This window comes from Sus scrofa, chromosome 7, assembly GCF_000003025.6.
Source record: "Sus scrofa isolate TJ Tabasco breed Duroc chromosome 7, Sscrofa11.1, whole genome shotgun sequence".
In the NCBI taxonomy this organism is placed as follows: domain Eukaryota; kingdom Metazoa; phylum Chordata; class Mammalia; order Artiodactyla; family Suidae; genus Sus; species Sus scrofa.
The window spans coordinates 28,804,062-28,816,310 of NC_010449.5; the positions used below are offsets into that span (position 1 = coordinate 28,804,062).

At 46.8% G+C, this 12,249-nt stretch overlaps 2 protein-coding genes across 21 annotated transcripts in view; one reads left to right on the top strand and one right to left on the bottom strand.

Annotated features, from left to right (window-relative positions):
• Positions 1-7,862, bottom strand: part of BEND6 (BEN domain containing 6) — a 42,036-nt gene extending 34,174 nt beyond the window's left edge. For 2 of the 3 annotated variants that reach the window (XM_005665866.3, XM_013977762.2), the window contains exon 1: positions 7,560-7,838. The gene's annotated coding sequence lies outside the window, so the exon portion shown is untranslated. Of the gene's footprint in view, positions 1-7,559 lie in introns of all 3 variants that reach the window. The other variant, XM_001925201.6, reaches the window with a different exon arrangement.
• The window catches only part of DST (dystonin), a 487,727-nt gene continuing 483,839 nt past the window's right edge, over positions 8,362-12,249 (top strand). For 12 of the 18 annotated variants that reach the window (XM_021098565.1, XM_021098572.1, XM_021098573.1 and 9 more), the window contains exons 1-2: positions 8,362-8,570; positions 9,134-9,168. In XM_021098565.1, the coding sequence (XP_020954224.1) occupies positions 8,390-8,570; positions 9,134-9,168 (216 nt within the window). In that variant the 5' untranslated portion in view covers positions 8,362-8,389. The remainder of the gene's footprint in view (positions 8,571-9,133; positions 9,169-12,249) is intronic. The other 6 variants (XM_021098570.1, XM_013977750.2, XM_021098584.1 and 3 more) reach the window with 3 other exon arrangements.

Sequence of the window (12,249 nt, forward strand, 5' to 3'; positions counted from 1 at the left end):
TGGGACCTACAGCTGGCAGCCTACACCACAGCCACAGCAATGCCAGATCCAAGCCATGTCTGTGACCTAGACCAGAGCTCATGGTAATGCCAGATCCTTAATCCACTGAATGAGGTCAGGAATAGAACCCACATCCTCATGGATCCTAGTTGGGTGCATTACTGCAGAGCCACGGTAGGAATTCTCTCAATTCCTATTTTAACTTTAGGCATCAAGGCAAGTATACAAAGCAATCTGACAGCACTCATGAGTCACATTTCGTTGTTATTGAAATGACTTGACCTCCTCAATGTAAATTTTCCAGCTAAGTACTGGTTTTGCCTTGAAATTTTATCTTGTAAGTTGTTAATGAACTCACTGTCAACATTATCAAGTGTGCAGCAAAAGCACAGTTTCAATCCTAAGAATATACCTAAGAGAAATGAAAACCTACATCCACACAAAACTTCACGCAAATATTCATGGCAGTATTATCCATAAGAACTAGAAAGTGAAAAACTGGAGTTCCTGTCATGGCTCAGTGGTTAACGAACCCGACTAGGAACCATGGGGTTGCAGGTTCAATCCCTGGCTTTGCTCAGCGGGTTGGGATCCGGCGTTACCGTGAGCTGTGGTGTAGGTCGCAGATGAGGCTCAGATCCGAGTTGCTGTGGCTCTGGTGTAGGCCAGTGGCTGCAGCTCCGATTCGACCCTTAGTCTGGGAACCTCCATATGCCGCAGGTGCGGTAGCCCTAGAAAAGGCAACAAGACAAAAAAAAAAAAAAAAGTGAAAACCCCCAAACGTCTATCTCATGGATAAGCAAAATGTGGTATATCCCTACAGTGAAATATGATTGAGCAACAAGAAGAAATGAAGTCCTGATACTCACACTACAGCATAAATGAGCCTTGGAAACGTGACATCACGTGCAAGACATTAGTCTCAGAGACCATACATAGTTTGGCCCTACATGAAATGTCAAGAACTGTCAAACTTCTAGAGACAGAAAATAGATTAGTCGTTTCTTAGGGGTGAGAGATTGTGGAATGTGGGGCCACATGACGGCTAACAGGGGTTTTTTTTAGTTTATTTTTTTCATTTTTTAAAGTTTGATTGAAGTATAGTTGAGTTACAATGTTGTGATGATTTCTGCTGTACAACAAAGTGATTCAGTTATACATGTACACACATCCATTCTTTTTCAGATTCTTTTCCCACCCAGGTTATCACCGAATATTGGGTAGAGTTCCCTGTGCTAGATAGACAGCAGGTCTGTGTTGGCCAATCATTTCATATAAGACAATGTGCGTATGCCAAACAGGTTTCTTCTAATGGGGACAAAAATGTTAAAAAAAAAAATCGGTCTATGGTGTTTGTTGCACAATCTTGTGAATATTAAAAAAAAAATTGAACTGGGAGTTCTCTGGTGGGCTTGTGATTAGGACTCAGTGCCACTGAGCCACAGGGTGGGCTGCATTTGCTAGCTTTGGGGCAATGTCCCTGCACCCACATAGGGTGGGGCTGAGGGCTTCCTCTGCTCATTCTTGACCGATGGTGCTTCAGAATCTTCTCCCAGTCTCAGGGTAGGCACGTGGGTGAGGTGATGCTGATGGAGCAGAGAATGAATTGATGCTGCAGAAGCTTTGGTATCTGTGTAGACCTGTATGGTTCTGATGATTCTTTTTATTTTTGGTAATAGCTCCTAAAGAACCTGGTGAGAACTGGATCGTGCTCCTCTAAAGAGTCACACAGGTTTACAATTAATTTCTGGTCCCTAGACTCCTGTTCTTGAATTCCAGGTTAAAAACTCCTATAGCAGTGAGGACCAGCTAGAAGAGGCTTTTAGGTTTTTGTTCTTCTGCTTTAAAATATAACATTTACTATATTCTAATTTAGTGGGTTTGCTGTTTTTAGTGGGTTTTCTGTTTGTCTCCCCTTTTACCCCAAAAAGCATTTTTGAACCACAGACATTTTAAGACACATTTTTCTTTCTGTTCCTAGATGCACAGGATGTCATTACACTGTGATAACTTCAGTGTCCTTTGAACTATGTGTTATTGAAACATCTTTTACTAATCATCAGTTACTCATCACCATTCCCATTCTCCTTGGTACACTTGCTTCCTCTGTGGTCTTAGTGACATTCTTTTAGACCATCAGCATATGGATACATTACCATACAAACCTATTACCACAAAACAGTTAATGCAAAAGTGCCACGAAAAATTATTGTAAGAAAAGGAGATAATTTAGCTATTAAACATTGCTGTTGTTTTATTAAGACAACCTGGAATTTAATTCATCAACATTAGTTAATCAAGAATTCATTCATCTCTGGATAAAGATGATGTGTATATCTATCTATCTATCTATCTATCTATCTATCTATCTAAAGATATGTATATAATAGAATACTACTCAGCCATAAAAAAGAATGAAATAAGGCCATTTGCAGCAACATGGATGGATCTAGAAATTATCATACTAAGTGAAGTCAAAAAGATAAAAGAAATTATCATACGATATCACATATATGTGGAATCTAAAATATGACACAAATGAACTTATCTAAAAAATAGAAACAGATTCACAGATATAGAGAAGAGACTTGTGGTGCTAAGGGGGAGGGGGTGAGGAGGGAAGGACTGGGAGTTCGGGGTTAAAAATGCAAGCTATTTATAAAGGATGGATAAAGAAGGTCCTACTGTGTAGCACAGGGAACTATATTCACTATCCTGTGATTAAACAATAATAGAAAAGAACTTGAAAAAAATATATCACTGAATCACTTTGCAATGCAGTAGAAATTAACATGACATCGTGAATCAACTACAATAAGATAAATTAGAAAAAAAAAAAGAAACTAGGGAGTTTTCCTGTGGAACAGAGGATTAAGGATCCGGTGTTGTCCTGCAGTGGCTTGGGTCACTGATGTGGCTTGAGTTCAATCCCTAGCCCGGGAACTTCCACATGCTGTGGGAGAGGCCAAGAATAAAAAATTAAAAAAACCCTAAACTGTCCCACATGGGAAAAAAGAGTATTAATCTCGTAACGTATTTACTATGCAGCTGTAAACCTTTTACCTCACTTTTCCCCCCTTTTCACCTAAGAATGTAGAAATGCTTGTTCCTGGCAACTCTTAGCTTAGATCTAGAAGGTAATGACCTCAGGTTTCAAACTTGCTTTGTAAGTTGTCCATTCTTAGAAATGGTGGAAATATTTCACACTATCTGAATAATAAAGAACAAGGCTTCTCAGTGATTTATAACTCTGAGAGCTTTATAATTTGACTTATGAACAGCTCTCAGATTTTCCACTGGCAGTTCATACAACTATGAGTAAATTTTCTGGCCAAATGACTCAGTGTTTTGCTGCATGACTAACCCCACACTCAATGTGGAAACTATACAAATGAATTCTATTTGCTTGTGGATAATAAATGATTACTTTCCAAAAGCTGCCTGCAAAGCATTATAGAGTAGATGAATTCAATTATATTGATGTTTTTAAACGCTCAAATGTAGACTTTTCTAAAGTCTGTAACGCTCACAAAAAAGAACATTCACCCCCAATGCCAGCATGTCATGGATTTTGCAACCCACAGGACAACCAGTCCTAATTCAGCTTATAGTTTCTAAAACGTTAAAAGAACAATTTAGGATGATTGCCTTTGAAATATTTTCTTTTACAATGATGCCTTTTTAAAGTTTTTGTTGTTTGTTTGTTGCTGAGCTCAAGGCATGCGGAAATTTCTGGGCTGGGGATCAAACCTGTACCATGGCAGTGACTCCTGAGCCACAGCAGTGACAACCTAGGTCCTTAATTGCTAGGCCACCGGGGAACTCCTTTAAAGCTTTTATTATGGTAAAATATAAAGTCCTTTCCTAGGATATGTTTGGTGAAAACAATATTTGATATCATTGCAAATAACAATTGTTTTTCCTTCCAAAACTCTAAATTTAGAAAGACTGCAGTAATCCATCCTTGTAGCTGGAAATAATCTCGGGAGATGACAGCAGATGCTGTAGGTTCTCCCAAATGGTGTAGCTCCTTGGTGTTTCAATACGAGAACAGGTACACCGTTGGCAGAGGCCCTAGTGTCAGACTGCCAGGAAAACCATTTGCACCTCTGCATCCCTCTCCGGCCCACTGCTGTCTCGTATCAGCCTCTCCCACTGCCATGCGCCAGGTCTCTGAAGGTGTCCAGAGGTCTCATCACCTCAGTCCTCCGCCTCCTTAACCGGGATGTGTGTCTGTCCCAGAGAGTCACTGAACCAGAGCATTCCCGCCGGCCTCCCGCTCCCTGCTCCAGGCTGCAAGGGGAAAGCTCTCCCCAAGCTCTGATTCCAGCTCTTCTCTCACCTTCTTGTCCTTAGTTGTTTCATCTGCATCCATGACTCCAACTATGATGGATGCTGGAGGCTCCCATCTGTCTCCCGTTCTGTCCTCCCCACCCTTGTTCCCGTGGGTAATTTCACACAGATGTCCTGTGGGCACCTCCACCTCAGTGGGTCTCATTCACTTTATCAAATTTTCCTTCAAGACCATCCCTTTCAGGAGTTCCCGTTGTGGCACAGCAGAAACAAATCCAACTAGGAACCATGAGGTTTCGGGTTTAATCCCTGGCCTCGCCCAGTGGGTTGAGGATCCAGTGTTGCTGTGAGCTGTGGTGTAGGTCGCAGACGAAGCTTGGATCTGGTGTTGCTGTGGCTGTGGTGTAGACTGGTAGCTGGAGCTCCGATTGGACCCCTAGCCTGGGAACCTCCATATGCTGCGGGCGTGGCCCTAAAAACGCCAAAAAAAAAAAAAAAAAAAAAAAAAAAAAAAAAAGACGTTTCCTTCATCAGAGCTCAAAACTTGCATCATCTGCGATTCTTTCCATCCTGTCCCCTGGCCACCACTCAGCTTAGGGTGGAGCCTCCTCTTCTTCCCAAAGTTTCTTCCTGACCCGAAAATCAGGAATTCATGTGGCAGCTTCCTACCTCTAGGTACGCACTGCAGGAGATGTCTCTGCCACCTTATCAAAGCCCCTTACTCACTCTTTTTCTTTTTCCTTTTTAGGGCAGCATCCACATGGATCCTTAACCCATTGATTGAGGCCAGGGATCAAACCCGAGCCACAGCCGGGTGACAATGCCAGACCCTTAACCCACTGAGCCACCACAGAGTGGTGGCCAGGGAGCTTTAACTGGCCTTAAGCCTAAACCATGCACTTCAGTCTGACTTCATCCTGAATAAAGTTAATACTTAAAATTTCCTTTTGGTTCCTCTTGTGTGTTCTCAGTTTGGTTGGGATTCTAGAGGGAAAGGGCTGCATGACTAATCATCTTCTACATATCTGACATCAAATATCTCAACTAATTTCCCCAATTAATTCAACTTCTCCTGGGAGGCAGTGCTGTCACTATCATAAAAAGTAAAAAACTTACATATACTTTTCCTCTTTACTTTTTATTCTTTGGTAAGAAAGATTTAGCCATGGACCTTCCTCCTCCATCCCTACTCCAAAATTTAAAATTTGTGACTTTGATAGAATATCAATAGTTTTTTTAAATGAAAACCTATCAGAAAGGAAAAGTGTGAATTCGCCTAAATTAACTTCCAAAAAGGACTGACTGGCTGATTTAATAGTTATTGAATTCCACAATGTATTAGCTTCATATAAACACACAGAAAGAATTAATAACATGCCATTATTTGGAGAAGGAAATGATAAATTAGCAACAAATCAGAAAATAACAATGGAACCTAAATACTAAATTCTTTCAACGATTTGGTTCGCTTATTACGAGTATCCTTGAGTAAACTGATGCAAGGAACAGACATGAACGCATCTAAAAAGAAATATCTACAATCCTACTGCAGGGCAGTTAAGTATTTGCCTGCCAAAAGAGATAAATGATGTTCTTGTGTGCACTTGAAGCTTATAAATGGCTGCAGCTAGACTGCAGGATGATAACAATTGTGCTAAAGTCATAGTTCAGAAAACCATAATTGATATTTAGTTGCTTTTTGTTGTTATAAAGGCACAGTTTGGGGTAAATTGGTTACTCTGTTGTGTTTGTGGTCTTAGGCTGTTTCAAGGCTATTTATGCCATTTCAGTTCTCTCACAAATTTTAGCCAAAGAGAGGTATAAAGTAAAGATGACCTTCTTACATTCTATTAGTTATTTCTCCCAATGTTTGCGGAAGGTGAATTCAGTTTTGTTGTTGTTTTAAATTACTCCACCTGGCCACTGTGAGGCAATGCAGGTACAGAATTCCCTTCCTGATGTGCCCTGCAGGGTGGACTCCCAGGCTTCCCTTCCATAAGCTTAGTTCAACGGGTGGGAATGTGGTCTCTCACTGCAGTAGGCTGCGGCTGCAGGGCACCTCTGAGTCACCTGCAGGAGAAGCAGTGCTACCTGCCTGAGAGCCAGGGACCCAGGAAGCTCATCTTGCCCTGCAGTGCAGTGGGCACCCTGATTCACCATTCTCACCTTACAAAGCATCTGCAAGCACGGTCTATCTTCAAACCGGAAAAATGAGTTAATGCTTATTTTGTTTCAGGAAACAGGTTGTGCAGAAGAAAACTCAATCCACTGTTTCTCATGTTGATGAATCTGGCATTTAACAAATACATTAGGCAATGCCTTTTTGAGTGCTCTTTATTGGCTACACAGAAGGCAATGGTTAAGCCTTTAAGTAGAGCTGTACATTTGATTTTGACATAAAACCACATTGATTTTGCGATCCTACAAGCAAATAAGAAAACTTTATTGCCCTTGATTCTTTAACTTCTTTCCAGAATTTTACAAATTAATTTTTACGACACAATTTCTTCAAGTCTTCTAAGTAGTCCAAAGAGGCTACCTTGATGGTTATTAGAAACTCCACAAATGCACGCAAGTGCTCCCTTGTTACTATACACTGCAGTTTCCTTATGCGAGTAAATTAAGCAAAAAACCAACCCCACGCGGGAAAAGTCAGCACTGGCTCAGAGCCGCAGGACGTGGCACGGCGCCGGCCAGCCGGTCGAGGTCGCTGCCGCAGCGGTCCGTCCAGGTGGCCAGGCGGCCGCAGGGACGTCACTGCAGCGCCCCCGCCGCGCCACCCGCGTCCGCACTGCGCCAGCTACCCCGGGAAAATCTCCTGGCCGCCTTCGCTGGTTGAGAAGAAAGGCGAGGGGGCGAGAGGGAGTGTGTGCGTTTGAGTGTGAACATCATCTCCTCAGGTCTCCTACAAAATTTCTCCGCAAAACATTTACAAGCCAGTCTCCAACTTCCTCCATCTGACGGTTCCCTAAATCTGAATCTGCCTCTCCCTTCAAGTGCACTAAAAAAGGCAAGGTTTTAGGGTCAACGCAACGCATGGTTATGAGAGGATGCAAAGTGACCGTTACTCGGCTGCGAAACCGCGCCCCGTCAGGGGGGGAAGAGTTCAAGTCCGCAGACCGGAGCGCTCCGCTGGGGAGCGCGCCCAGTTTTGAGGGGCCGAAGAGGGCGGGCCCCCAGTCGTGGGGGACCCCGATTCCAGGGAAGGCCCTGCCCCGGGCTCACGCTTCCGCGTGCGAGGAACCCCCCCGCAAGCAATAGCTCACCCGGCTGCATCCTCCAAAGCCCCAGCCTCGGGGCGGGGCGCGGGGAGGTGGGAGGTGGGGCAGCACCGCCTGAAGGCTCCCGCCGGCGCCTCGCGGTCTACCCCCGGCTCCGTGGCGCCCCCTGTCGCCGGGTTCCCCAGCGATCCGGCAGCGGCAGGCTGGTGGCAGCCCGGGAGTCCGGGAGCCGAAGGGCGCCCGGCCCGTGCCCCCCGGACGGCGAGGACGGGCGGGCGGCCCCGCGGGAAGGCGCTGGGCGCTCAGGCCCGAGCGCAGCCCGCGGCCGCCGCCGCAGCCATGTCCGCGCGCCCGCGCTGCCGCAGCCCGGCCGTGATGTCATCCGCCGAACCCCCGCCGCGGCGCCCCACTCCCGCCCCCCGCGGGCCGCCGCGTCCCCGCCCCGCCCCACGTGTTCCCGGCTTCGGGGATGCCGAGGCCGGCGGCGGCCGCAGGACGATGCACGGAGCCCGGGTGGCCGCGGCGGCGGCGCTGCCCCTCCCCGCCCTCAGCGTCTCCGGCGGGGCTACGCCCGGGGGCTGCGCACGGACGGGGGCGGGGGAGCCTGGGGGGGGCGGGGAGGGCTCCCGGCCGCCAAGTGCCTGCCGGGTCGTCGTCTGCTGAGTCATGGCCAGAGCTGCCCGCAGTCCGGGCTCACTCGCGTAGCGCGGCGGGCGCGGGTGCGCAGCCATTGGGCCGGGCGCGGGGCCGCGAGCGCCGGGCATGACGCGCTGAGCCGCGCTCGCCCGTGCCCGCCGCTCCGCGTGCGCCCCGCGCGGGTGCCTGTGCCGCCGCCCTCCAGCCCCGCCGCCAGCCGCCCCCGCCTCGCCCGCACCATGATCGCCGCCGCTTTTCTCGTCTTGCTGAGACCCTACAGCATCCAATGTGCCCTCTTCCTCTTGTTGCTTCTGCTGGGCACCATCGCCACCATCATCTTCTTCTGCTGCTGGCACCGCAGGCTCCAGAAGGGGAGGCATCCGATGAAATCGGTCTTTTCGGGCCGTTCAAGGAGCCGAGGTAAGACACACCGCGACGGGTTTCTTCGGGCCAGGAGGAGCCTTTAAGCCGATTTGGAGAGGGAAGCGCGCTCGCTGCCTTCGGCGCTGCCGCTCCTTCGCCGTCCTCGCCCGCTCCCCCGGCCGAGTGCGTTTCCATGTTTAAGGTCCCTGTCCCCCTTCTCCGGCCCCCCAGGTTGGGGTGACCGCGGCAAGGCAGAGCGCGGTGAGGGAGGAACGCACCAGATGCTCGGTGTCAGCTTGCTTAAGCCCTGTGGGTGACTGGAGCGGAGTCCGGGCTGTGGCGGTCTCCTCACCTCCCCCAACCCCGGCCTGAGGTGTGGGGTGGGAAAGTGTGGCATGGACAGTTCGGGGCTCCCCAACTCCCCCAGAACTTTCCCTACAACTTCTCGCGGAGAAGTCATGTAGAGACTGATGGCCTCGTAGCCAACCCGCCTTGCAGGCTGTCCCCAGGCGTCTGCAACGCGCCTCCCCGACCCTGGTCTCCCAGGTGAGTCGTCGGTGACTCGGCAGGTGAAGCACAAGGAGTTAATTGAAGCCTCGTTTTTTGTTTTTTCTCCCCAGATGCTGTTTTGAGATCTCACCACTTTCGTTCCGAGGTAATTTATTTAGCGCGCACGCCCAAGGTCAGAAGTTCTCTTTCCAGAGTAGCAATAGTAATGACTTGCGTGTTCAGAAACCAGTAGGGTGTTGAATGGTGAGCACGCTGCTCCCAAGCCGAAAGGGACATGTTTCCTTTTAAGCGACTCCCTAACATGAGCGCCCGGGGAACGGTTTTAGCACATTTCTCGTGTCATGGAGCCGCAGCGCTGGGAGGGGAGAAACGGCCCCTAAAATCGGTCAGACCTCAGGAACTTCGCCCCCGGGGTGGATGTCGGCTTCTTTGGCGATCTTGTAACTGGCCGGAAGCTTTTGGGCGCAGTCGGCCGGCTGCTGGCTTGGGTGTCCAGCCACTCGAAGGAGCTTTTAGAGAGTTAGTGCGGAGCAGTCTGACCCATATGCATTCCACTCTAGACTTTGGAGTTTACGTTCCCTTCCACCCAGACAGCAGCGCTGGGTGTTTCCCTGGGGACATCTGGTGATTTTTGCAAAGTGTTGGTGGTAGTGATCTGGCATGACTCTCAAAATGCAGACCGTCTCTCCATGAACAGGTGACCTGGCTGCAGCGATTGGGTGGAACTGCTGTAAGACTAGTGCTGTAGGACTAGACAGACCAAACGAGAAACATACCCTCTCCCTGACCCAGCGTTTTTTGATGGGTTTCCAGGCCAACCCCTACTTAAAGCCAGATGATCTTTCCTCTTTTCCGGAAAAAGGTTGCTGTTAGCCATGCTTGCTGTGATTTGGTCATCTTAGCAAAGACTTTGTAGTTAGATACCCTCCTTCCGCTTGCCATTTACCTGAGAAGTCACTTCACATTTCATTTCACTAGTTAATCGGATGTTTTATTGCCCCTGGATGTTTTATTGGACGTTGGTTGCTTGAAAGCTTTAACTGCATTACTGTTACCTCATTATAATGCTGCACAGTGAGTAATTCTGCATGAAGCCCCAGCCAGGGAGAGGGGAGAGCTCTGTGCTCAGTTTAGGACTCTGAAGAGGATAAAATAACCAGTTGAATAATCAGAGGTTCTGTTCCTGGTTTTACACTAACTAGCTGTGTGATGTCCAGTTAACTCTCTCAACTTACCCCATCAGTCCCCCATCTGTAAAATAGGAGCAATAGGACCTTGTGGGGCTGTAGGGAGAGGGCAGGGTTTACAAGTACTTGTGTTAACAAACCCCATGTAGTTCATGGTAATTATTCAGTACTCGATAGCTAGCATTACAATTTGTAAAAATTGAGTTAAAAATGTGTAAAAATAAAAGGTCTGTTGCACATTTTGAAGTCTTTATTAGATTAATTAATTCATATTTATAGGAAACAACATAAACTGGGTCTTTTATGAACCCACACTCTTGAGATATCTGAGTCATTTAATAGAATAACCCATCTAGAGGTGGCAAAAAAACCACAATGACAAATAAATAAATAAATAAATAATGGTTGGAGTGTGAACATCAAAATTTAGGATTTTGATTTTAAAAAGAGGTGACCCGTCTAGTACACAGAAATGATAAAACCAGGAGAAGAATTCTGTTATGAGCCGTTCTGTTAGCCATCAAGTGTTTCAGCTAAAGCACAGACAGAAAACACCAGCTAGGACTATGTCTTATTTAGTTATCTCTGAGTTAAGCCTTTGTCCCGAGCTTGCCTTTGATTAGGAAAGCTGGAGCGACTATTTAATGTAATTCCTTTCAAAAGATTCCTGGTTCAGGCTGACACCCTGTCTGGGCTTCGCATTTGCCTCATCTGCTGGGCTGTGACCTTGTGACATGTGGCCATGTCTCTCTCATTTAGGGCTGTGTCCCCACTGCCGGGTATATACAATGGGTTATTAATACATGTGTATCGAATGAGTGAAAAATTCCTCTGTGAGTAGCAGGTCCCATCATACCGCTGAGAACTGGGCAGAAAAGAAAAATGCATGTTCTCAGGACATTGCTCAGAATTTAACATTTGTGGAATCTCAACTCCTATTTTATCTTTCTAGACTTTAAAATATTGTCCTGGAGTTTGTATTAAAAATGTGAATCACTAATTATAACCTAAGGGGTTTGGTTAGAATTTTTTTTTTCCTCAGAAACTTAAATGCGGTGTTAGCTTAATTTGTTCCTTGTTCCTTTTCTTACCAAGTTCCTTTGTTAAACTGCTCAAAGAATGTCATTTTATAAGTGCAAATCCTGCGACTGTTTCCTGAGAATGTCATATTTTATCACCGTTTAATGTTCACCACAAATAAAACATTTTCCCCTCAGGAAAACAGGAGATTCTCCCCCCCCCCTCCCCGCCTCTATCAAAATGCCATTTCCTGCAGGACTTTTTCCTTAAGCAATACCTCTGATTTTCTTGGCGTCTAGCATATTTGGAAATTAGGACTTGTGTAGCATAACGGCTGTTTGTCCTGTTGCTTTTTCAGCAGTAGTTGCTGCAAAAGAGAATAAAATAACCAGTTGGACAATCAGAGGTTCTGTTCCCGGTTTTACACTAACTAGCTGTGTGATGTCCGGTTAACTCTCTCAACTTAGCCCGTCTATCCCCCATCTGTAAAATAGGACCAGTGTTTTGATTTTCCCAGAAGCTATATTCCCATTGAATATTCTGTTCCCCATCCCAGTCTCAGGAAGTAGATAATTCACTGGGCTTTTAAGTAGTGGTCAAGTGAGGAAAAAGGGGTTAGGATCTGCTGACTCATTTGGAAATGGGCAAGAGCTTTGGGAAAGTCCTCGGGCATGTGGAGAAGTTCAGTTAGCACTTGGCTGCTTTACCTGGTGGAGGCTGTTGCTTCTGCTGTCAGTACATCCAGGGTGGAGTCCAGCTGGACAGGAAATTTCAGAATGTTTGTTTTTCGGTAGTGAGAGGAATACTTCTGCAGGGGGGACGCCGTGGCATCAGGACCCGGTGTCCTTTGTGACATTTTTAGCAGGGAAAAAAAGCTATGTCTCTTGTCTGAGGGGCTCTGGCTTTTTACTTCTCGCTGTGTTTAATCTCCACCTTTCTTCAACTCAGCTTCTTCCTCATGAGACTAGGAAGAAAAAAAAAAGAAATGATGCAGCTCTTTGTGAGATGTTTGGGTACCA